This window comes from Saccostrea cucullata, unplaced genomic scaffold (assembly GCF_032062105.1).
Source record: "Saccostrea cucullata isolate Sc308-1 unplaced genomic scaffold, CSIRO_AGI_Scuc_v1 ctg1767, whole genome shotgun sequence".
NCBI classification, from domain to species: domain Eukaryota; kingdom Metazoa; phylum Mollusca; class Bivalvia; order Ostreida; family Ostreidae; genus Saccostrea; species Saccostrea cuccullata.
Window position 1 is genome coordinate 52,023 of NW_026941031.1, and position 25,964 is coordinate 77,986.

At 33.9% G+C, this 25,964-nt stretch overlaps 1 protein-coding gene across 1 annotated transcript; it reads left to right on the forward strand.

Annotated features, from left to right (window-relative positions):
• Positions 1-25,040, forward strand: LOC134256971 (zinc finger SWIM domain-containing protein 6-like). The gene is made up of 16 exons (XM_062739640.1): positions 1-381; positions 8,880-8,973; positions 12,253-12,380; positions 12,643-12,786; positions 14,190-14,338; positions 14,748-14,898; positions 15,068-15,229; positions 16,306-16,437; positions 18,309-18,455; positions 18,561-18,704; positions 19,237-19,371; positions 19,507-19,659; positions 19,826-19,961; positions 20,671-20,822; positions 21,402-21,565; positions 21,768-25,040. Exons 1-16 carry the CDS (start codon positions 15-17, stop codon positions 22,713-22,715), a joined length of 3,306 nt encoding a protein of 1,101 aa, XP_062595624.1. The 5' UTR covers positions 1-14; the 3' UTR covers positions 22,716-25,040.
• The last annotated feature ends 924 nt before the right edge of the window (positions 25,041-25,964 follow it).

Genomic DNA, 25,964 nt, shown 5'->3' on the forward strand with positions numbered 1-25,964 from the left:
TCAGATGTTTCCTCATGGCAGCGGCGAAGAGACTACGTTCGGAATTTTCTCCTAGTTGGAATAACAAAAATGCAGGAAAATCTGGGAAGAGTGGATCAAGAAATGGACCATGTTATCATGTTGAATCCCTTCTTGATATATGTGCAAAAATTGTGGCAGAAAATATCCCGTTTCAAACAGTAGAACAAAGGTTTGACCGCATTCCTGAGCCCGTTCAGAATAGGATTGTGTACTGGTCGTTTCCCCGTAACGAACGGGATATTTGCATGTATTCATCTTTTGCAAACTGTGTTAAAGATGGAGCAGAAAATCAAAAGTTGCCATTTCACCAAGGAGTAAGGTTATTAGAAAATGGGGCAGTTGACAACGTGCTACAAATAGGTAAGAATGTTTTCTTTATTCACCCAAAAAAGCAAAGGGTCGTGAAGTGCGCCATACGTGAAAAAGTGCTGTCGATGGGTATCAGAAATCCATTTTATGTTTGCCATGTGTAAAAATATTGACGTTTCACGGTTATGTATAAAAAGAAGAGCATCAGGAAATTAACAATGGCCGAATGTATGAAACCTGATATTAATTTTTTTTATGGGAGATGTCAGTTTTTAAACATATATTAAAATAGTACACGCGACTGTCATAAATGAAATAAAATGATATGGGAAGCTTAAGTATAAGGAATATAAAAAAATATTTTTAGAAACTCATGAAAAAGTAAAGAAGGAATGTGAATCGGGCTTTTGAATTGTACATCAATAACAATCAAGTATTTCTTTTAAAAATTAAAAAGGGCATTGTATGTCACACATTATTAATCAAAAACTCATAAAATCTATAGATCTCGTGTATAAATTTTATGGTTTATGAAAGTGGAAAAAAATATGTTGCATGGAAATTCATTAACATGCAGACTACAGTGGACTACAACTGAAGAACTTGAAGAAAAATAAATATAACTGGATCTCACTGCCTGAATTATGCCTAGTGTTTGGTTTGCTATTGGTATACAGGGCATTGTAAAAGAATTAAATTTTCTTAAGCTATTTCCAACTGAATACCTGATACTATTGAGAGAGCATTCTATTGACATTGTTGGCAGGCTTTGACTAGGGGTTTTTCTTTCTTCATGTAATGATGTCATGAAACCAGATATGGCCCACTAGACACTAGTTAACGAGTCCTCTAAATAAAAAAAAATCAATGCATATAACATGTGAAATGAGGGATCAGAGATAACATTTCCAAGATATGCAAGATATTGAGACCAAGCCAATACCAGATAATGAATTATAGACTTGTAACAAGTTTAGATTTTTCGGAGCACAGTCATATTTGCTGGGTGTCATGAATCAAACCCATCAGATTTAAATACTTTACTGAAGGAATTAGAATTTGTCAAAGCATTCTGTATCAGTAATACATACATTTTATAGAGTTGAATTGATACATGAACACTGATAGTTTGATTAGTGTCCCCTAAAAATTTTAGAATATATTTGTTGAAGATAAGCATGTGTTAACTAATGCAGGAAATTTGAAACCCATTCATTAATGCTATTCCATATATAGCCCTATTATTGTAATGATAATGAGTAGATGCCCTACCTTGGACTGATCACTAGGTCATGAGATTTTTTTTATTCTTTGTGTATATCCTTTCTTAACTCTTATGCATGTGTACAGTTTACCATTGTTAATGTGTTTTTATTCAATGCATACCAATTACATGCCTTGTATACAATTAGACCTGCTGCCTTAAGGCTGTTCACTGATTGTAAGATCATGATGAGAGTACCATTACAAATTGCAATAAGTTTCCCATGGTTGTTTCCTTCTCTAGGAGCATGATTATGTTTTTTATGTTGAAGGGAGCATAATTTTATGAAGCAGCTCATATATTAATATTAAAATATTCATTCCCTTTTATCAATTTCCATGGGTTTGCTTTTATTATTTTTACCCTAGGGCAGGACTGTTATATGAAAAAAATGACAGAGGTACTGGGTTTGTATTCATAAACCTTTCGGCCACCACTAAAAATATTCTTGTGTGATGATCTTCAGACAATATTAAGACTGCAGGCACCTTTTTTTTTGTTCTGCAAAATCTGTCATAAGCTTATGAGCTCAGTACAGTTTTATCGTCATTGTTCTACAAAAGAACAAAATGAGGTTGCAAAATGGCTTTGTGCCCAAAAGCTGTACTGGTAATGACTTTGATTTTCATGACATTATGCGTAATACTTGCAATAAATTTGGGTATTTGTGTGTTTATGTGTATTTACATATACCAGTTTGTATCTCGGTATAAGATTGGCCTGTCTAGTAATAATATATCATAGGCATGGAAATATTAAAATGCTTTCTAATCAACTACTTCACTATTGAATTTGAATTCATTTCCCACTGTATGAATTATCACATGCATGTTTGCAGATTTTTGTTGAAGAAATTCTGGCTAAATAAAATCTAAGATTGATCATGTTTTTATCATAGAGTCCAAATATTTATCTAGGTTTCCTTTGTGAGATGGTATTAGTCAATATTGAAAGTTTGTTTAGAGAACCATCATAGTTGTGTCACTCCCCAGAACTAGTCTTCATTATCTGGGATTTTAGATGTTTTGCAGATGTAAATGATGCCATTATTCAGGATGCATGGTCAAATGGTAAAAAAGCTAATGTCAAGACCCCCCAACCAATTTTGTTCATAAACATGAAGTACAAATTTAGGCTCTGAATCAGATTTTATTGTCTGTGGAGGAGAATTTTGTGTATTTTAGTTAGAAGTAGGGATGTTTTGGGATGGTTTTAGTTTGTTTTTCCAAACTCATCTGAATCAGATGTTGGTTCAGCCCTGAAACAAAAATCCCCCATAGTGGGGTAAAAAAAAACCCAGAGGTGTGCAGTGATATATCTAAGGCCATACCAATTTGTAAAATAGTTCTTCGGATTTTCAAAAATAAAAAGTGAGGCGAGCGAGCGAAATTTTTTTATAAATATTATTTTTTATTTTGGGTTTCAAAATTATGAGGCGAGCGAATATAATTAATATTTTATATATTTTAATTAAGTGTGATTTCAAAGAGCTTGAACCTAAAAAATTAAGATAGATATCATTTGCATACCACATGAACTTATCATTCTTAACTTTTTGGAGATTTTTTTTAATAAGTAAAAATGTGTCAAATTTCAAAGACTTTACTTTCATAAATGTAATGTTTCCAAACATCTCCTCTGCTTCCATTTCTATTGCTGTGTATGAAACAACTTTGTACCCATTGTTTTTAACTATAGTAGATCTACACAGTGCAATTAAAAAAATCAAGTACTAGAAAGAAATTAATTGCTGATAAAAGTCAGGGTACTGAGGTCATTCTTTTTAAAGTTAAAGTTTAAATTCTCAATATCAAATTCAGTCATGTTTAAATTTTTATGAAATAAAATTAAAAGGAACTTCAATAAATTATCTTCCTTTTCTCTGATCATTGCACTAGCTCATTTAGAATGAAATTAAATTCATTTTGTTTTCATCTTAAATCATTCAAAAAAGAAATATATTTTATGTGAGTCACAAAACACTTATCTTTCAGTTGATTGAGTGATCGTAAATAATTTAAGGGGGCCGAATATAGTTTTATTGTGTGAAAACTACAATAGCGAAACTCTTCATTTTTATACCATATATAACTTACATTAACTTCAGTGCACATGCAAAGTTTGGGGGAAATCTACCATCCAGGTATTTTTGAGGGACCGTCTCAAAATACAGGTACATTTACTATAGGATTATATAGGAAAATGCCAATTTTTAGCACTTTAAAGCAAATTATACAAATACTACAATAGGCATTTTGTTCAAATTATAATATTTGATGATTAATACTATATTATACAATATATGTAAGAAACACAAAATTCTATTGTTACCAGAGGGGGCATCTCAAAATGCAAAAAATTAGCAAATTTTACTATTTTTATAGAGTATTACAAAATATGACGTACACAATGGATTCATATGAAAACATAATAAAAATATTGGAGATAATCTCAAATTTCTATGTTTTAAATTTCAAGAGCGTATGTTTGTTACTTTTTCTTTAATTATATTTTTATTGCCTCTTTTTTTAAGAGCTACAGATCATCATAACGTCAAAAACACACTGCAACGACGTCAACCTACCTATCATATGCAAAATCGGTTTAAAAAATCAGTTATATCAAATTTTAATTATATTTTTATACCTATAATTTCTTAATTTTGTAAAATTTTTATAATTAAGCGAAAAAAGTTGCATTAAAACAGTAAATACGCTTCATTTTACTATGATGCGCGAAATATTGCGCAATGGAAACTATAGTCGGCCCCCTTAAAGATATAGCTGCATGTATTTACCATAAACGGAGGAATAGAGGAAATTCGGATTAGGAAAAAAAGATCGCTTTTGGAAGTAAATAAGTCAGGTAGTTCTGCAAACGGATAAGATTATGGAGATTTATTGACAGTAGGAGTATGTTGTCTGGAAATTATAAACTGGTTGGGAATTTCATAGCCAAAAACGAGTTAAAATACTGGTTGTGCTTTTCATGTATTGGCTATTGCGTGTGTAGTTATATTTTTTACTAGCCCGACGGGCTACCTCCTTGTAGAAAACCACTATCCCGACCCCCAAAAATGTTAGCCCCGGGCGTCAGGGGATGCTAATTTCACATCCCTGGTACCTATGAACAGTTACAGACATGGTGCAAAACTTCACAAACTGCTTCAATCTCACTATAAATCCCGCGTATCTGTCATACATGTGTATTTGTTGCAAAAAGTCGAGAAAAAAAAATTGCAGTCGGATTTTTTTGGAAGCGCGCGCAGACATTTTTTTTTTAATATTATAATTTGCATTTGTAAGTGAACTATATTAGAAATTGGTATGGCCTAAAGCACCTTGTTTTCCTTGTGTTCTTGCATTATATAAATGATCCTGTGTATGGTGGTCTAGGAATTCTAAGTGAAACAGTGCTTGGATGCTGGCAATAATTACTTGCAGCTAATCCTTTACTGGCTTTAGTAAATAAAATAAATCGTATGTCTGCCAGGGTGTTCTGAATAATATTTTGAAGTTATAAATAGTGAAAGGTCAGATTAAATTTAATATATATTTATTCATATAAAAATATTTTTTAAAAATTGTGAAGGAAAAGTGAGGCATGTATATACTGTTATGGATAAAGAGAATCTTGCCATTTCAATTCTTACTTAAGTTGTGAACTTTTGAAAAAAGGGGACTGCAGCAATATATGAAATAGAGGATTGGTACAGGTTGATGTTGTAGGATAAAATATGGGAAAAAATGTGTTTCTAGTTAATAAAACCCAAGTACCACTACTGTTATAATTGAAGGGTGTTTGATTCTGAAAAAAAAATTATGACCCAAGAGTCATCAAAGACGACAGGAAGTTACGATGTTTCCTGGTTAGAGTGATGCTGACTGAGTGGTCCTGGCTAAAATCTGGGTCCACTTCTAGTTTTTCTACATCAGAACTTGACTGGTATACCAGTATTTCTAGAAGTGAACCATGTAGTACACATGTGTACCTGTTTTCTACATGTCTAAAAGTTTCACATTTCTTCACCAGGTTCAATGTGACTCGAGTACCAGGGTGGTTTGTTTTAATACATCCCCTCCTTTATTTTGGAGAGACAGAAAAAGGAACTTTGATAAAAAAAATATAAATGAATTCACTTAATTCATTACACTGTTATTTCAGTTATGAATTAGTTCCCTTAAAATGGAGGTAGGGGAATTATGGAAAAGGATTGGGGGTTAAAATGTTCTAAAGGAAGGACTGTATAATTGAACCTAGAACGTCATCTTTTAACATGGATAAAATACAGCTTTTTTGTTGAAACAAAGGTGTTGTTTACCAAATACAAAATAGCTAGCAGATGATGAATTTTCATTTTCAAAAGTGAAAGGGGTTTTATATAAACAGACAGGCAAGAAAATATCATTGTTCACAACTTGATATGTTCAAAGTACAAGGTACACTACCGGTATAATGATTTAGAATTGGTAGAGCTCAGTGGGAATTTGGATGTCTTTATTCATCTCTCAAAAATTTAGTTTTCAGCATTTTGTCCCAACTATGATATCCAGAAGATGCTGATTTTGATACCATCAGACTCGGGGGTTTCAGATGTCTGGAGTTGGATTTTTAATTTGATCATCAGCAATTCAAGTGTTTGCAAGAATGTCATAATATTACTGTGCCTTGTCTGATTTGTAATGTGGAGGATTTATGAATGGAAAAAATACCCAGACATATGTAGACAGTTCAGTAGGAGAATATGACATATATATCTATGTTTCCTCATTTGATGTGTTGGTGAAACTGCGACATTTTCTGGTGCAATGACATTTTCTCCAAATATTTTGATTAATAATCAGGTAATTCTTCCTGCTACCTGTGAAACACATTTCATTATCAAATTATCACACTCCTCACTTTACTTTACTTTTATTAAAATTAATGCACGTAATACAGATTAGGAATAATTGTTTATATGATAAAACACACACACCTCCTTACTTAAGTTGTGCCTATACAGTGTATCTGTCTGAGTTTCTTATTATAAACCATGAATTATGCAATTTTATTACATATTTGGGATGAAAAGATACAATTTATAATAAATAAAAAGTAAGATAAGCATGTAAAAGTGTTCATGTTGTACAAATATAATAACAGTGAAAAATCAATTATCAGTAGACAGTATTCAGGGAACAGCAATATTATTTACTAGACACAATATCTAGGAATGGCATGACATATCTCACATGCTAGCTAATCAAGTCTGCAACTAATAATATCTAATTATATGATTTTTATATATGATTATATGATTACTTGATACATGTATTAACTTATTGAAGAACTTTTTAAGTCTTAATTATTTGATGCTTTATAAAGACAATGTTTACATTGGGTAGACAGGGTTCGACACTGACGGTAGCCCACTAGCTCAGGCAACTGAAAATTAAGGTTACACCTGCTACCAAACAAGCCATCAACTTTGTCCTGTGGGTCGTGTGGGGCTACAGAAATACAGTCACTTAAAAAGATTACTGGTACATGTTATTTAAAATAATAACAAATTACAATTAGGTTAGCAAGGTTTAGGGGATAATCTTTGAATTGATGTTGTCTAGGGTTGAATACAATTATGAATCAATTTAATACGATACCAGTATTTTTAAAAAACAGTAATTTTAACTTGTTACCTTTTTAACCATTCTTTGATCAGTTGGGTATTAGATACCATATAATAAAAAGGTTATTTCAATACAATTTGTGATTTTATGGACTGCTGTCTTTTTTTTTTGAGCAGCACAGAATTCAAGATGAAACCTTCATTCAGCATTTAAGTATTTGATTGAAATCTGTTATTATTTATAAGAAAAAAAAAAATGAAATATATTTATCAATGTCAGTTTGCACTTTACTAAAACTTATACTTGTCATTTATGAATTGAAAAATTTGACAATTCATGGAGAAAAGGCCTTAGTACCAAATACCTAATGTCTTATTTTGTTATTTACATAATCTTTCTGTACATACAATACATCTTGTAAAGGAGCAAAATCTTACTGTACATATAGTACTTATTTTAAAGGAGCATAATCATACTGTACATACAATACATCTTGTAAATAAAGGAGCATAATCTTACAGTACATACAATACATCTTGTGAAGAAGCATAATCTTACTGTACACACAATACATCTTGTAAAGGAGCATAATCTTAGATACAGTACATACAATACATCTTGTAAAGGAGTGTAATCTTACTGTGCATACAGTACTTATTTTAAAGGAGCATAATCATACTGTACATACAATACATCTTGTAAATAAAGGAGCATAATCTTACAGTACATACAATACATCTTGTGAAGGAGCATAATCTTACAGTACACACAATACATCTTGTAAAGGAGCATAATCTTAGATACAGTACATACAATACATCTTGTAAAGGAGTGTAATCTTACTGTACACACAATACATCTTGTAAAGGAGCATAATCTTACTGGACATACTGTACAATGCATCTTGTAAAGGAGCATAATCCTACATGACATACAATACACCTTGTAAAGGAGCATAATCTTACTGTGCATGCAAATTTAATACATCTTGTAAAGGAGCATAATCTTACAGTATATGTATACAATACATCTTGTAAAGGAGCATAATCTTATAGTACATAAGATACATGTTGTAAAAGAGCATAATCTTAGTTACAGTACATACAGTACATCCTGTAAAGGAGCATAATCTTGCAGTACATACAATACATCTTGTAAAGGATGTAAACCAGCATCATTGTACACATTGGACTCAGACTGCAGAGTATAAGTCTGAATTTGAAGTTTGATCTTTACCAGTATTTGATATGTCATATGAGGGAAAAATTCTCAAAGATGATGTACAGAAACACCAATGAAGAGTTTATCTTACAATTGTTGATATATTTTCACAATATGCTATAAAGCTCAACTCATGTGAACTGTGTGCACTTAAAGATAGGTCTTATAACCCCACCCCACACCTCTTTTCTTTGTTGCCTCCTAGCACTTATAGGGGTGAAAATGTTGCATACATATGCGTAAGATAATACAAAGAGGAAGTCATTCCTGTTCCAAAGTGGATTTTGATTTTGTGAATGTAAATACTTTATCATATGAAGATAAATACTATACTACTGGAGTGATATATGTTTTGTAGGTTTCCACTTGAGTGATATATGAATATATTTTGTAGGTTTCCACTTGAGTGATATATGATAATGTTTTGTAGAGTGATATATGATAATGTTTTGTAGGTTTCCACCTGAGTGGGACGGTGAAGGAGCCCTCTAACCCCCTGTATTCCACAGACCCCGATGTTCCTTATCAAGTCTCCATCAGCTTCGACAGGTAGGAAAACGTAATTCTGTCAAGCTCTTTTTGTGGGCATTCCCTTGTCAAAGAAGATAATCCATACAAAGCTCTATTCAGATGGTTGAGAAGTCATCTTCATTTCGATAAGAAATAACTGCCATAGGTGGACAGTGCATTTTAAGTGAGAAAAAATGAATTTGTAGAGGAATGACCATTTTAAGTGTGGGCAAACAAAGGTGACCATGGCCTTGATGGGTATTGTCTTTAAAATATTTAAAGAATTATAGCAATGTATGTGCTTTAATCATTTTCGTAGGGTATTAGGCAAATATGAGTGCCATCGATAACTTACAATGGCTTTCTAAAGTGGTTGGTTGGAATACCCTTGGGGGCTTGTCAGCCCCACGAAGGAGTGTTTATAAGTATCCAGTATTCACAAGGCTGACAATATCAATTGTTTGACTCCAGTTAGATGTTGTAGCCTTCTTTAAATTTCAGTCAACTGTAACAGTTTGATCATTTGCATGGAATTTGAGTAAATCCCCTTCAAATGAGTACATGGATGACTCAGATTATAAAAACCAAATCTGATTTAAATGTAACTTTGAAAGTTAAAGCATTCACAAGACTGTAAAATAGTTGTTTTTGATCTTTATTTCATGAATTTGTTTAAAAGCTTAATCAAGCTTAGCTACACATTTCAGTGCCAGTTGGTGCTGTTTCACAGGTGTCTGCCATGTAGACTTAGGTTTGGAAACTTTTTTGTTGAGGGGTAAAATACAAATAGCTTTATATTTAAAAATGCTAAAGTAATGCTACTTAACTAGCCCCCATCCCCTCCTAAAACACACACCAAAAGAGAAGAAAGGGGGGTTAATTCTGAATAAGGGTGTTAGTGTAATCTTTTGGAAATTTATAAGCTGCACAAACTAAGTCATGTTTTTGTTCCAAACTTCATTGATGTGCCACTCATGAAAGCTGATAAATATTAAACTGTAGAGGAAGTTTAATGTTACAATGGACAGAAAATTTCCCTGTCTGATTAGTTATAAGAGCTTAGTTACAATATCCAAGTGTTACCAAAACTAGCAGGATATGGCCATGTAATGGCTGTGTCAGTTTTAACATACTGTATACTTGAAACTAGATATTACAAATTAAGTATGAATTGCTTACTAGTAAAGCTGTATGTACCAGCTCTAGGGTTTGTCTGGTTATAAGCATGTGTTGACACAGGAAGGGCAGTGTAGTGAGGTTTAAAAGGTACTTCATTTAGTATACATGTATTTCTATAGGTTTTCCATTGCCAGTAGTGATATCAGAAATACTCTAAAAATAAGATGTTAATTTGGTTTGCTTTTGGCTGAACCTGATGATGATTTATAAAGAGGGCTGGCGATCATGGCTGTTTTTGGTTGTATAAATCTCCTTGTCAGGAAAAGAAGAGCTGTTATAAAAATTTCGTTAAAATATTTGCTGAAGTATGTTATGTTCTGAGTGAAAATGATTGAAGCTGGAATCATCTATAAAAATCTGCGTACATTTTTTAACTCACCAGAGCTGAAGGTTCAAGTGAGCATTCTGATGGAAAAGTGTCTGGTATTTGTCTGTCATTCTGTCTGTTTACCTGTCATAGCTCACATCCAATTCATAAAAAAACAAGATGTCCCATATGCCAGGTAGGGCAGGCCAAAGTAAGTGATAAAATTTAATGTCATAGGAAAATATAGGTAAAAGAATCAACTGATGATGAACACAAGGGCCATAGTTTCTCAGGTGAGCAGTGTGACACATTGGCCCTTTGTTTACTAGTGGCTAGCAGAACTTGCTTGATAATGACTGATCAATCCAGGACCCGACACTTGTCATAGCACATTATCTTCCCCTGGTTGTTTTAGAACAAAAGTTTGCCAATGTGCCTGTGACAGGAGATTATATAAATCTCTTGTTCTGCTTGTATTGATTTTGTCTGCCCTTGATCAGTAACAGTTCAGCAGAATAAAAGGCAGAATCCAGTGAGCGTTGTAATGGGATCAGCACTACAATGGGATGAAATCCAAATAAAATAGATTCCCGGGATTTTAAAGCATTTAACTCCCTGAATTAAGAAGCAGACATAAGGAAATTAAGGCAGTGCTTAAGTGTAGCTGAATTTCCGTCTTATTTATGTTTACTAATCCTGACTTTCAAATAAAGGCTTCACATGCATGAAAAGGAAGTATGGAAAACAAAAAAGAGTATTTTCCCTTAGATGTTTGATTCATTAGATCAGAGACAAATATCCTAAAAAAATGTGTAGGGAACTGAGTATACCGGTAGTTCAAGAAGAGAATGAAGTCTGTATGATGTACCCTTGTGTGTATTTTCAAACAGCCTGTATTTATGAAGAATACAAAGTGACCTGTAACATGTGGTTAGTGAATGTAATGTCAGACTGAGAGGACCAACTTGATCAGGCCATTGACAAGATAAAGAAAGGAACTTTAAAACTCAGGGATGACACCTGTTTATAAAGGATATTCCTCTGATAGAAATCATCACAAAAATATTGGGGAAAACATTATCAGCTTCTATTATTAGTTTTTAGCTCACTGAGCTTAAAGTTCAAGTGAGCTTTTCTGATCAACCATTGTTTGGCATCTATCTGTTTGACAATCCATCTGTTAATGTATTTTATCTACTTCTAAAGTATATCCGGGCCATTTTAATGAAAGTTGGCACCAAGCATCCTTGGATTGGGTGGCATATAAATTGTTCAAATGGAGGACCAAGTCTCTTTTCTAGGGGGAGATAATCAACAAAAGGCAAAAATAAGATAAGGTCATTAAAAAAATCTTAAGTTCCACTGGGCCAGAAAAGGTGAATTTTGTGTATTGCTAAAAACTTTCTGAGATGTATTATATAAGATTTTAAATTGTTCAGACTTTAAAAATCTTTTTCTCGAGAACCACTGGACAAATCATGGCCTAGGGTAGATGGAGGCCACAATAGGGGATCAAAGTTTCACATGGGACTGTATATGCATGGGGATTTTTTTTTTTTAATTCTTAAGAAGCACAAAAGAACCAGTCATTTTTGGACCTTTCTAAGTTGGTTAAATTTTTTTTCATTGCATCCAGAGTTAGAATGGCTAAAATCAGGATCAAATTCTAACTTATTCTTTTTCACATCTGCAAACCCATATTATTAGTAGTATTAATATTGGAGCATCCCAATGTAGTGTAGATTAAGAAACCCATGTGTAGTCAAAAACAGCAGAACTAAAATTACTCAGGTGAGCACTGTGGTCAATGGGCCTCTTGTTTATCATTGTAGATGTAAGATTACCTCTGTCAAATGTGGTTGTGGAAACAAAGATATCTTTTGGTGCCAACATGTGGTGGCTCTGTCCCTATACCGCATTAGGAGGGCCGACACAGTGGAACTGCGAGTCCCTATCTCAGGTAAGGAGGGCCACTTATACACATAATGGTGGACATTCGTCGAAACTGATTCTTTTATTATAAGTATAACAAGTAAAAATATTTATGTGAAATATGTGTTATGCATTTGGATTTAATGTTTACATTATTGAATGCAGCATAAAAAAAAGTACTTGTAATAATAAAAGTTATAATGAGGGGATAACAAATTTACAACACTAAGCCATCTTTAATGATAGAAAATAGCTTTTCAAAATCTAAGATATATACGTTAACTTTACAGAAACTCTTTTACAAATGAGTCGGGAACAGCTTCAGAAGTTTGCTCAGTATCTGATAGCTGAGCACCATACCGATGTCCTGCCAACGTCTCAGAAAATCGCAGATGAAATTCTGCGGGCCAAATCAGAAATCAACTTATTACCAGGTAGGGAATTGTATATAAAAATAAAAACAACAACAACAGAGGAAAATAAGTTCACCATTGATATAATATCAAAGTTTATAAATTTTTTACCTGGCCTTTTTTTTTCAGCATTGATGCAGGCTTATCATGCCTTGTTTCTTGTCAGGTTCTGAAATAAAGTGTGGCGACCTTAAATCACTGGTTGTATATACATCATTCAGGTTGCCAAATTTTGGAATTATTTCTCTAAAATTAATGAAGGATTCAATATAAAAAAATGATTGTCTTAAGAGGCTTGTAACTAAAATCAGTCAAATAAAGTCTTACGGAAGAGACCAATGAATTATTCAGCCAAAAGCTATATAACGCCTAGGGGGAGAATTTATTTTAACATATCGTGATTAGTCTTGCCTTTTTTGATGTACACAGCCATTTTCTTTGTGATCTAAAGTTACTTGTGATAGAGATTCAATCAATGAAATAGTATGCAAGGAAAGTCTATTATGCATATTGATACGATGTCAATAATAAGCCTTTGTTTGAAGGAGTGAAAGTTTTACTGGTACAATGACTAAAAGAGAAGGAAACTTAATTTTGAATCCTTTTTTAACAAGGACAGCAATTAATTTGATTTTTTTTGTTTTTGGCTAACTCATAAACTAAGAACTGGAGGTCAAATACAGCAAGTAGATACACATTAATATAAAAAAACAACAACAAAAGGACAGAAAAATTTTTCAAGAAAATAATGTAAACATGCAGCCATGTTTTTAGAATTCAGGAAAACCAGACAGTTTGAAATTTATTCTCCTCTAGAAATGCTAAATTTTTCGAACCAAATTTGGTGTATAGCATTTATAGATGAAGAGAAAACAGAAAAAAATCTGATTTTATGGTCTGGGTCAAGTTGCCAAATCTCCCAGTTTTGTTTGGTTACACTTGATTTTTCAATCCTTAACCCAATTACTTTTTAGGATTAGGGGGAAATGCTACTGTAGGCAATATGAGCCCTGTAAATTGTGAAATAATGGCCCCTGCAGTTGGCCCTTTACTCAGGTACAAACTTACAAAATGTACAGCAGTGCATTATAACCAAGCCGACTGGACAAATGTTCATCTGTCTTCCCATTGGTATTTGGTTGTATTTGGGCATAAATTTATTAAGGTCCACATGGACCTTTGATCAAAAACACCATTGAAATACATATAATTATATATTGTTCAAATTTTGAGAGATGCAGGTTTCACTAGTTTCTCTGTAATAAATTTGGGCTTGAGCATAGCTGTTTGTGTCCATAAAGTAAGGTTTGTCATAACCTATATCAGCGTCATATATTAAAGGTCAAGGACAATAGACATATTACATTCATTACTTAATTGTGATTCTATGTACACCCCCCACTAACTAGCCGGTCTGATTGTAGGTGCTCCTGACCCCACGGCCGGTGCCTCAGTGGACGATGACAACAGTTGGCATCTGGACGAGGATCAGGTCAGAGAAACTGTCCGGTGCTACTTATCCCAGGGCGGCTATCTTAACATGGCCAACCAGCTTACATTTATGTTTGCCAAGGTAATTGTATGTTACTTGTACAGCAAAACTCGTTTAGTACAAAAACGGATATTACGAATTTACGGATTTAAGCAAAGTTATCTTGGATCCCCAGCTATATAAATTTTTAACGAATTCCTTATATGAAAATAACGAATTACGGATATAACAAAGTAATTTTAGTTCCCACTGACTTCGTTTTAACGGAGTTTTGCTGTATATGCTTACTATAGCTCAGTTTCTATGTGCATGTTTTATATTTTCTTGATAAAAGTGAAAAATATTTTAAAAGGTGTAATTAAAATCAGATTTGGAATGTCATTTATGAATAATTAGTAACTAATACATTAAACATTTTAATTGTCTTGTTTTATATATATTTAAACTTCAGTGCATTTAGAATCCTTCATAACTCTGATATATCTTTCAGGTTCGTGAAATGTTGCGTGCTCGAGATTCCAATGGTGCTAGAATGTTAACTCTGATCACTGAGCAGTTCCTGGCAGACCCTCGTCTGGTTGTCTGGAAGTCTCAACAACAACCGATGTCTGACAAGTGTAGACAACTATGGGATGAATTAGGTTAGATTTCAATGGAATAAGATATAGCAGAAAAACTATTATTTAAAGCACAAGACTATAACTAGAAAGCTTTTTTTTTATTTTGTACAAGATGAAGATCAAAGAATCAAATAACATGAAAATTTAAGATGATAAAAATATTGGCATTTAGATTTATTACTGTTTGTAGGTGCATTATGGGTGTGTGTGGTGCTGAATCCTAACTGTTCTAGCAGTGAGCGTTCCTACTGGCAGAGCCTGCTGGACCAGTGGTCCTCCTGTAATGTGTGTCCTCTGGAGGACCCAGATGTCCTCAATGTTGATCTCCTGCTCAACAACACAGACAATAGCTGTAAGTACTCCTCAACAACACTGACAATAGCTGTAAGTACTCCTCAACAACACTGACAATAGCTGTAAATACTCCTAAACAAACCTGACAATAACTGTAAGTACTCCTCAACAAACCTGACAATAGCTGTAAGTACTCCTCAACAACACATACAATAGCTGAAAGTCCTCAACAACACAGACAATAGCTGTAAATTCTCCTCACAACACAGACAATAGCTGTAAGTTCTCCTCAACAACACAGACAATAGCTGTAAGTCCTCAACAACACAGACAATAGCTGTAAGTTCTCCTTAACAAACCTGACAATAGTGTAAGTTCTCCTCAACAACACAGACAATAGCTGTAAGTCCTCAACAACACAGACAATAGCTGTAAGTTCTCCTTAACAACATTGACAATAGATGTAAGCCCTCAACAACATTGACAATAGCTGTAAGAGTTCTCCTCAACAAACCTGACAATAGTGTAAGTTCTCCTCAACAACACAGACAATAGCTGTAAGAGTTCTCCTCAACAAACCTGACAATAGTGTAAGTTCTCCTCAACAACACATACAATAGCTGTAAGTCCTCAACAACACAGACAATAGCTGTAAGTTCTCCTCAACAAACCTGACAATAGTGTAAGTTCTCCTCAACAACACAGACAATAGCTGTAAGTCCTCAACAACACAGACAATAGCTGTAAGTTCTCCTCAACAAACCTGACAATAGTGTAAGTTCTCCTCAACAACACAGATATTAGCTGTTAGTTCTCTTCAACACTGACAATAGCTGTAAATTCTCCTCAACATTTACAAGAGCTGTAAGTTTACCATGGATTTGTTTGAATTAGTTTATATTCCCAGCCACTATTTCTTTATCTATCTTTTCCCCAATATCTCAAATCATTGGATTTCTCAAAGCTTTTTATCAGTCATCAAGATTTGACTTCATATCTAAAGTTTCCTAATAAATTTATAAGTTGTAAATTAGATTACTTGCAGAGTATTTACAGGATGATCTCATTGAATTTTTACTTTTATTTCTTTGATGAATTCTTAATAAATCTTAATTCGTGTATTTTTTTCTGCAGCCCCTTTTTCCCGTAAGCCAAGGACCATTTTCCACAGGGCATTAGAAGCCAGTAAGTTGAAGTGGCACGACTCTCACTTAAAACTGATCCTAGGACAGGACCCGGCTTACCCGGACTGCCCTATGTGGCACGGTACGTATCAAACAGAGACAGAACTAGAAAAACACTATGTCTCTAAATATACCAGAGGAGCATAATCATAAAGTTTGGTAATATTGCTGAGGAGTATAGATTCATCAAAGTATGTACCCTATAAACAAGTTTTACTGTATACTATATTTATATACAGGAGGAATAAATTATAGCAAAATAAAATTAATCGATTTTATTTATTTATTTTTTATGCTAAAATCCATATAAAATCTTTTCATCAATTGTCCACTCATAATTTGTTTTTCTCGTGGAAAATAAATCTACAGTCAAAACTGCCATAGCGACCCACTGTATTAAGCGACTCACTGTCACATGTGACCGTAAAAATTCCCCCCAACGCTTTTCCCTATATATTCTACCTGTATTAAACGACCACCTGTCTTACGCGACCAACGACCGTGATTTTCCTGACCATTATTGGTCATTTCAAGCAATTTTACCTGAATTAAACGACTACATAATTTCCTTTTCCTACTTTCGATTTCGATCGAGCATGCTTCGTTTTTGGTTCAAATTAACTACAGACACGCTTTTATTTCATTTAATAATTATATAATGCGAGTTTTACGAATAAAACAACATTTAAAAATGAATATTTTTACTTACGCTTTGATATTTATTGAATAAACATTAAAATCTAAAACATAAACATCACGTTTTTCTGTCCAGTGATCGAGCGCCATTTTGAAAATAAACGTTCGAGGTCGATCCCGATATCATTTCATGCTATAAGGGCCAAATGGATATTCAGCTATAAAACCTGTCTGTTTAACTTTAATTAACAAGTAACAAAATCATTGATGTTTATTTAAGTGCATTGTGTCACCAATGGGTATGTAAACACACGCTAGCTAGCACCCACACTATGTGATGATTACCTGGTCACAAACAGGCAATTAGATACGGTAGTTCAGTAATGAAAAAAATAATTAGGTTAAAGAAATATTTCAGTCATAAATATAATTTAATTTGATACCAAGTGCATAACAAAAAATCATGATACAGTTTTTATTCTTAGTAATATACGAAGTTGTATATATGCTATCATGTAAAAAAAAAAACAAACAAACTATTATTAGGGGCAGTCTGATTAAAACCAGCCCCCTTCTCCTTTCACTCGAGTGAAAGGAGAAGGGGGCTGGTTTTAATCAGACTGTATTAGGGGGAAAAACTTTTTTATACTGTATGAAAAAATATTAATGCTAGTATTTTCAGATGTTCACAATATTTCCCAATATTCAAATGACTTAATCATGTGCAGATCAAAATTTTTTTATTTTTTAATAACAGGACAATTGTAAAAGCATTTTAGAGTTGAGCAGTGCCTAATGATAATTGGTATTAAACATAAGGTGTTGTAAAATACATTCAACATACATGTGATATTTTCAGCATTATATATTTGAACACTGCAGAAAATAAGCAACCTGTATTAAGAGACCACCTGTCATAAACAACTGTACAGTACATAAAAATCAGAAAAGATTTGTTCAGTTTAAGTTATTTCATAATGTTTGTAAAAGATGACCTTAAAGCACACAATGGCCTTGTCAATTATTAACATGCTGCTTTAAACAGAATTAATTCAGATAACAGGAAAAGCTTTTCATTAAAAATTTCCATACCAAGAAAATGTTAAGCTATGCACATACAAATATAATGTAATTAAATATTAAAATATTGGATTAATTTAATATGTTAATCAGTTGCCCTAAAAAACAGAAACAATGGAATTATTATAAGAATAAGTGATTATTTTGAAAAAAATAACGGATGGGCCTGGGTACTTAAAATGTAAAATTGCTTGGATGATTAAATGAGCGAATTCAAGAATTTTTTTTAATTTTTAGAACACTTCCCCACTGCTTGTGCCCGAGTTGATGCCTTGCGCTCACATGGTTATGTAAAAGAGTCGTTACGACTAGCGGTGGCCATAGTACGATCTCTTAAACACCAACAGAGAGTCAACCAGGGATGGTGCAGATGTCAAAATGAAGGTCAGTTACAATTATATACATCTGTACAGGCTTTGGTAACATCTTTTCAAAAGAATTTTTTTAAAAATGGAAATAGATTTTCAATACTGATGCTGGCAATTATAGATATGCCTAGTACAAGTAAAGGCTGTACACACAAGACAAGGAACAACCTGGAAGGCTGGATTGGTCACGCCCTGGACCCTGTAGGCGTTCTGTACGACAGCCTGACCGAAGCTTCCATAGACACTGAGGATACTTCTCAAGCAGGTTAGAGTTCAAAATCACAGGAAAAGTGGAAGGAGGCATTTATTCAGGAATCCACATTTATTTGATTATTTAGCAAGAGAAGATGAAATTAGCCATCCAAAGATTCAAATGAGCTCATGAGCGACTTCTAATTTGTTTTTATATCCTCATTCAATACATATACTTTTTTATTATCATATGAAGAATTTCAAGGAATCATGAATATATATACAGCAAAACTCGGTTATAACGAAGTCACTAGGACTTATTCATTATAACCGTATAAGAAATTCATTAATTTTATATAGCTGGGGATCCAAGATGACGTCGCTGTATCCGTAAATTGCAATATCCATGTTCGTACTAAACAAGTTTTGCTGTGTAGTTTTCAATTCATAATGATCATAAAAATTAAAATTGTACGTAAATGAAAAATACAAAGAATCAATCTGATGCCGAGAAATTGACATTTGAGTAAATTACTATGATTCATTGAAATAAAAAATGTTGCAGTTCAATCCATGTTATAATAAGATATTCCTGATTATTATAGATAGCCTCAGTGGTCGATTATTTTCTGGTGACAATCCCAGTTGTATTCCCCCTCGATACCGCCATGTTCCCATCCCCAACAGCAAAGACAGAACTGAGTCTTATCTCACCATGGCTCTAGAAGTAGCCCTAATGTGTAAGTATAAACACTTACTCACTTTTTAGTTAGACTTGTATGTACATGTAAAATATTTTAGTGGTTTAGCCTGGTTTTCAAGCATTTTTCGTGAAATTTTGCCTTTTGATTGTAATTCTTTAATTCTTCTTCCAGGTCTTGGGCAGCAAAGACAAATGCCTTCAGGTTTGTACGCACAGGAGAAGGCCTGCAAACAGGAAGAGAAGTTGTTGTCACGGTTACAAAGCGTGGAACTGGACACTTCTCTTATGGAGGTCATGAGGCGACAAGCTGACTTACTGCTTAAAGGTGAATAAAGAAAAAATAAGAGCGTTCCTGTAAACAAGTTTAGAGTTCTACTACTTATGTCTTATAGGGTTTTTGCTTGTGGAGGTTTTACAATGACAAAGCTTTAAAGAAATTCACAAAGTTTTGAGAATATGTGGTTTTTATAATTTGATGTCAAATTTTGTAGGTGGCAGTGGTTCAGGACTAGGAGAGGGCATACATGCAGAGAGTTATCCTATGCACACATTTGCCAAATTTTTATTCAACAGTCTACTAACATATGACCAGAACTTGGCCTATCGAGTTGGACTACGTTCCATGAGGTTTGTCAGCCTTTGAATTCTTATGCTATATATAGGCTTTAGGACTTTTTTCATGAAAACTGTCAGTACTAGGATTTTGCTTGAATTCAAGAATATGATACAGTTAGTAATTTTTTAGTCCCCATTTAATTTATAGCAGCCCTGTAAGAATTAAACTGTAAATCCATTCACCCATCAGTCTGGTCAGCTGTTTGTCTGGTTATCAACATTTTTGTTGTGAGATGTAAGATGTTAACTCAAACATTGTTCATTGTAATGTAACATTGACACCTAGATTATCACGTTACAACAAAAATTATGGGTATACATTAGCAGTATTTGATAGTGTAATACAACTATGCTGTTTTCTTGTGTTTAACACTGTCATGATTTGTCTTATAGGGGAAAAATAACTAGAATGGCAATATACATGTATTATCTTTTTTAAAAAACCTTCAAGATCTGTATATATATCATAAAAATCTTATCATTGTTAAGTACCTGTACAATTTTTGGCATTGTATGAGAGAGAGGAATCTTTTTAATCTTTTTTTTTTTAATAAACCAGTCCAGCAATCTGAAAATTTAGACACTTAACTCTGACTTGTGATCTAGCTCTTGAGGGTTTGCTTGAGTCCCGTGAACTTCAAGTGATCTCTAGTCTCTTTATATAGAATTTTCCAGACTGTATGTATGTACACAAGTTATCCTACTGTGTTGTATATTGTAGACTGCCAGTGTTGGAGGACACAGAGGATGTTGATGATGGAATCAATAACATTGGCTCAGCCATGCTGAGTCGCTTTCCTCGCTGGTTTATTCTGGGTCACATTGAGGGACAGCAGTGTGAACTGGCATGTACGCTGCTGGCGGCGGCAAAAGGTCAGTTAACAATTGAAAAACAGATATTGTAGAGAGAATTAGGAATTATTAAGGTTTAAGGAATATGAGAGATTCAATGTCCTACACCTACTTGTGAATTGAACCTCTCATGCTTATTTTCCCTTATATTTTTAAGCGCTGTACCAAATAATGTTATTCCAAGGTACCTTAATTTGGTAAAATTATCTTACCAAGCATTTTTCTGTGTGAACCTAATTTTACAATTTTTCCATAAGATAAATCTACATGGGAGCATTTATAGATTATCACAAAATTGAAATGGGCAAAATCATAGCAAAGTGCGAATGGTTGAAAATAACCCTGTGTACAGTACATTGAAGTGGATGATATAGCTGATCTGTTATCTACTGGCTGAGTCTTAGGGTCCTGACAATGTGTAAATCCTATTAATATTTTGTATAATATCCTGACACTTCATTGAGATTGTCTCACTGCAGCCATCTGTAAGAACATTTTGTGGACAAAATTATAGGTCTAGCAATAAAAAATATATTGGGGCACCTTTATTATCCTGGATTCATTCATGTTCACTTGTTTGTGTTTTTTAACCTGTTACAGAAGATATCGGTAGATTGAAGACCGTACTAGAGGTGGCCCAGAAACACATTCATAGTTCCTCTCAGTTGTTCAAGCTCGCCCAAGACGTCTTCAAAATCGCCACCCCAGCTGACGCTCCTAAACACATGCCGGCCCTGAATGCTGCGTTTGAGCTAGGACTACAAGTAAGTGACGAAGGACAGAATACTGATACTTAGTTTTTAGTTTCCAAAAACAAAGTCAAAATTTGTGTAGGAAATTATGAAAGTTGATTTTAAATTATCATGATACAAATCCTGTACAACCTCAGTGAATTAACTGGAATTAAAAAAAGAAAATTCAAAAGAATTTGACCTTGGTAATGAACTGGTGCACTGTTGTTTGTAGGTGATGAGGATGACCCTGATGACAATGAACTGGAGAAGGAGAGAAATGGTCCGATGGCTGGTCACTTGTGCCATGGAGGTGGGCATTAAGGCTCTCGTCTCTATAATGCAAAACTGGTTCCAGCTTTTTCAACCCATAGAGGCCACTAGTATGGTGGCTACTAACATTATGTCTCGCAGCACCATGATGCAGTTAAATGTTAACTTCCACCAACAGGAAGAGCTGGCCAATCATGCAAGAAAACTTGCACTCCAGTGTGCCACCAAAGATCCGCAAAACTGTGCACTGTGTGCCCTGACTCTGTGTGAAAAAGATCCTATTGCCTTTGAAACTGCCTATCAAATAGTCATTGATGCAGCTGCTCACATCATGAATTCCAGTCAACTGTTCAACATCGCCCGGTACATGGAACACAGGGGTTACCCCAACCGAGCATACAAGCTAGCATTGCTGGCCATGAAAAATCTCAAACTGTCTTATAATCACGATACTCACCCCGCAATCAATGACATTCACTGGGCTTGTGCACTCAGCCACAATCTGGGAAAGAATGAACTTTCCAATATGATTCCATTGTTGACAGATAATGTTCACTGTGCCAATGTGTTATCAGACGTACTAAGACGGTGTACCCTAACTGCCCCGGGGCTGGCCAGCACTGATGGAAAACGCCGTGCAATAAAACACTTGTCTTATGACAAGGACCCTCTCAGGAAATTAATGGATGCCACAATTCATGCCTACATTGCCACAACCCATTCAAAACTGACTCACATAAGCCCGCGTCATTATGGTGACTTTATAGACTTCCTTAGCAAAGCAAGGGAAACCTTTCTACTAGCTCATGATGGACACATTCAATTTGCACAACTGATAGAGAATATGAAATTAGTGTACAAAGGAAAGAAAAAACTGATGTATTTAATCAAGGAAAGATTTGGTTTATGATTGAGGTAGATATTCCAGTGGTGTATGTGTTTGGGACCAATGTTAAATGTCATACATTGTGTGTGAGGTACCTGTGATTAAGATGGTGCAAACCAAATCTGTTTGATTGTTTTCTAACATTTTTTTAGTAGCAAAAAAATTGAATGTCCAAGAAAGGAGATTTAGTTGTAGCATTATAACTATAGGTTGCTGCTTTCATATTTTCTCAGTAATGTCAACATAATGCCAAGAATTTGAAATGAAAACTTGCACATCCTGTCAGAAATGCCAGTGGTTTGTAGTTTTAAAAAAGCTGTTCCTTCTGCAGTTATCTTTTTTCTATTTCATGCAGTGGAGTCACTTTTGCTTAATCAATCCTCACACACACACACAGACAAAAATGGCTTCATGAATATTGAAGGTATAAATGTCCAGTATTGTCATGATTGTACTTGTAAATTTACTATTATTTTTCCCCCTTTATTTCTGTATCCTTGCCCAAAAACACAGTGGTGTGGAATATATAGTATCTGTAAATTATTTCATTTTCTTCTATCTCAGTAAACAAATTGTAGAGTGTCATGTCCCTCAAAGATAACATATGGTTGCAGTTAAGTTTTCCAATAAAAAATTTAAGTATTTGGACCCTTTAATAGGATATGGTTTAAATCATCATTCATTGAAAAATGAGCAATTAGCTTCTGACTGTCATTGTTAACAAGTATTGAATACATCTAGATCCATAGAGCATTTTTAGCAACTTGGTTCCTTTTTTGAAAACCCCACTGGGAGGTATTTGTCCATTTTGGACAGTTCTATTTGTCTGTATATGTATTTACTTGTGTTCTTTTCTATGTGCACATAATTTAAAAATTTAAGCTTTGTTCTATGAATTATCCTTTTTATATGTTGTTATCCGTTTTCCATGAAGCAATTAATTTATGGACCCAGACACTATGTGCAAAGATTTTCTTCTCAATCTTTTTTTTGTTTATTAGAGTTTTGCGTATCGTGAATGGTGCTACTGAAAACTGTATAGATGTTTTTTTTTCTGCACAAGACAATAGTTGATGAATGTATGAATGATAAAAGAGTACCCAGGGAGGTCCTTTTAACTTCTACAATTTTGTTGTTACAGTAACACACATTTTGTCTCATTTTGTCTCAATGTTTGATTGCTGCAATCGCATACTGTCCAGTCTCATTCGGAACTTCTCTGACTTTATCATTGTGCATCATTGTACATCACTGTCACTCACTAATTAGTAGCTCAGTAGACCTTTATTCTGATTTAATCAATATATAATTATGCAAATGCTGACAAAGGCAATAGTTTAAAACAAACTGTGCAATAAGCCATAGAATTTTAAATGCAAGCTTATCTTGCAAGTTGAAACATCATTATTGTCACTATGTAAAAGTGTTGTGAGATTAGTGAAATGTTAACGAAGTACACCTTTCTGTTTAGGGTTTTGTGGGTTTTTTTTTCCTGTTTTGTATCATTTCATTGCAGAGGTGATGAACAAGTTATCAAGTGCTACCTCAGTTATCAGGGGTTGTCACCCCCTAGCAGTCCACATCAGAAATCTGCAGGAGTACTGTCCAGTTTTAATCTTTACCATATTGTGTATCAATCAAATGTTTTGTTGACTTGAAGTCAGATTTTTTTCTCCAATCATGTGTTATTTGGTATTCTATGGCTGTACAAAGTATAGAGATGTTTGTTATTAGTTGTTGTTTATGTTGCTATATATTTTATTGCACAATAGTTTTTGTGGAGAAGATATTTTGTTTAATATTATTCAAAGTCTTTTTTCAGATTTGTTTTCCAGTGGATTTATTTGTTGTTTTGGTCATTGTGAATGACACATTTTACACTCAGTAGTGTATGAAAAGAAACATTCATATAAAGTGATTATGAATTTCATTAAACCCATCAAAAAATGATGTAGAAAACAATTTTATGTGGAAAATGTTCACAAATATCAGATTCCCTTTGGAATTTTTTTTTAAATGAATAATTAGATTGTATATCAAACACAGTATTATACTATAATTGAGAAGTAAGTGCTGTCTTAATTAAGAACAATAAAACTGTTCTAGTTGTATTGGAATTATGATTTGTTTGCCAATTGTGATAATGATTTTGATTTATTTATTGTATGTACAATTTTTTTGTAATCCCATTTTCTTGTGTCATTATGTGAAGCATGAATGTGTTTCTAGTGCTTTATTTATAGAAATCAGTAGAGTCGTCTAGTCCATGTGTTTTAAGATGAACCTCTCTGTGAGGGGGTGATGTGTCTTAATTATCTCGAGGAGGAAAATAAATGAATCAAAATCTCATTTAACATTGTGTTCAGTCCTTAGTGCTCTAAAAGCAATTCCTAAACTGAGTGATACATGGATTCTATAGTATGTGTAGAATCAAACCTTTTTTTAGCTCACCTGAGCAGAAGGTCTCAAGAAAGCTTTTCTGATTAAAATTTGTCCATTGTCTGTCATTGTGATTGCTACAATTTTATCTTCTGCAGATTGATCCCTGGGCCAAATCCAACCAAACTTTGCACAGAGTATCTTTTGGTAAAGGGGATTCAAAAATTAAACTTGGGTGAAAGCTTCCTGACATACTGTGGATTCAAGGTTGTTCACATCATGACCATTAGGGGTAGAGTTAGGCCATAATGGGCAATCAAACTTTTACATAGGAAATCAGAGGGGAAAAAAATGAAAACTTCTCAAAAATAGCAAACCATGATTGGTGATATTTTATCCATCCTAAGGTAGTGTAGATTCCAGTTTATTTATATCATGACCTTCAGGGATAGGGAGGATCTGCAATGGGCAAATTTTTATTAGGTATACATAGGAAATATCTGTAAAAATCTTCTTTCCAAGAACAGCATAGCCATGATTATAAGTATCCCAGGTAGTGTAGATTCAAGTCTGATCAAATCATGTTCCCCGGTGGTAGGACTGGGTCACAATAGAAGATCAAACATATAGTCAAAATTCCACATCCTTGATAAGTCGAAGAAGTATGGAAGCATCTGTATTAAGTGTAGATTCAAGAGTAAAATGGTCATGACATCCTTCTTCTTCCCTTTTCTGTGTATTGCTCGCTTTCAAAGTAGTTTTTTAGCTTACCTGAACCGAAGGCAGGGTCTTAGTGAATTCAAAAAAGTCAAGTAAAGTTTCACATGAAAGTATAAATATAGGAAAGATTGTCTTTAAAAAATAGCAAAAGCCACATTTAGTCATATTTGTTCA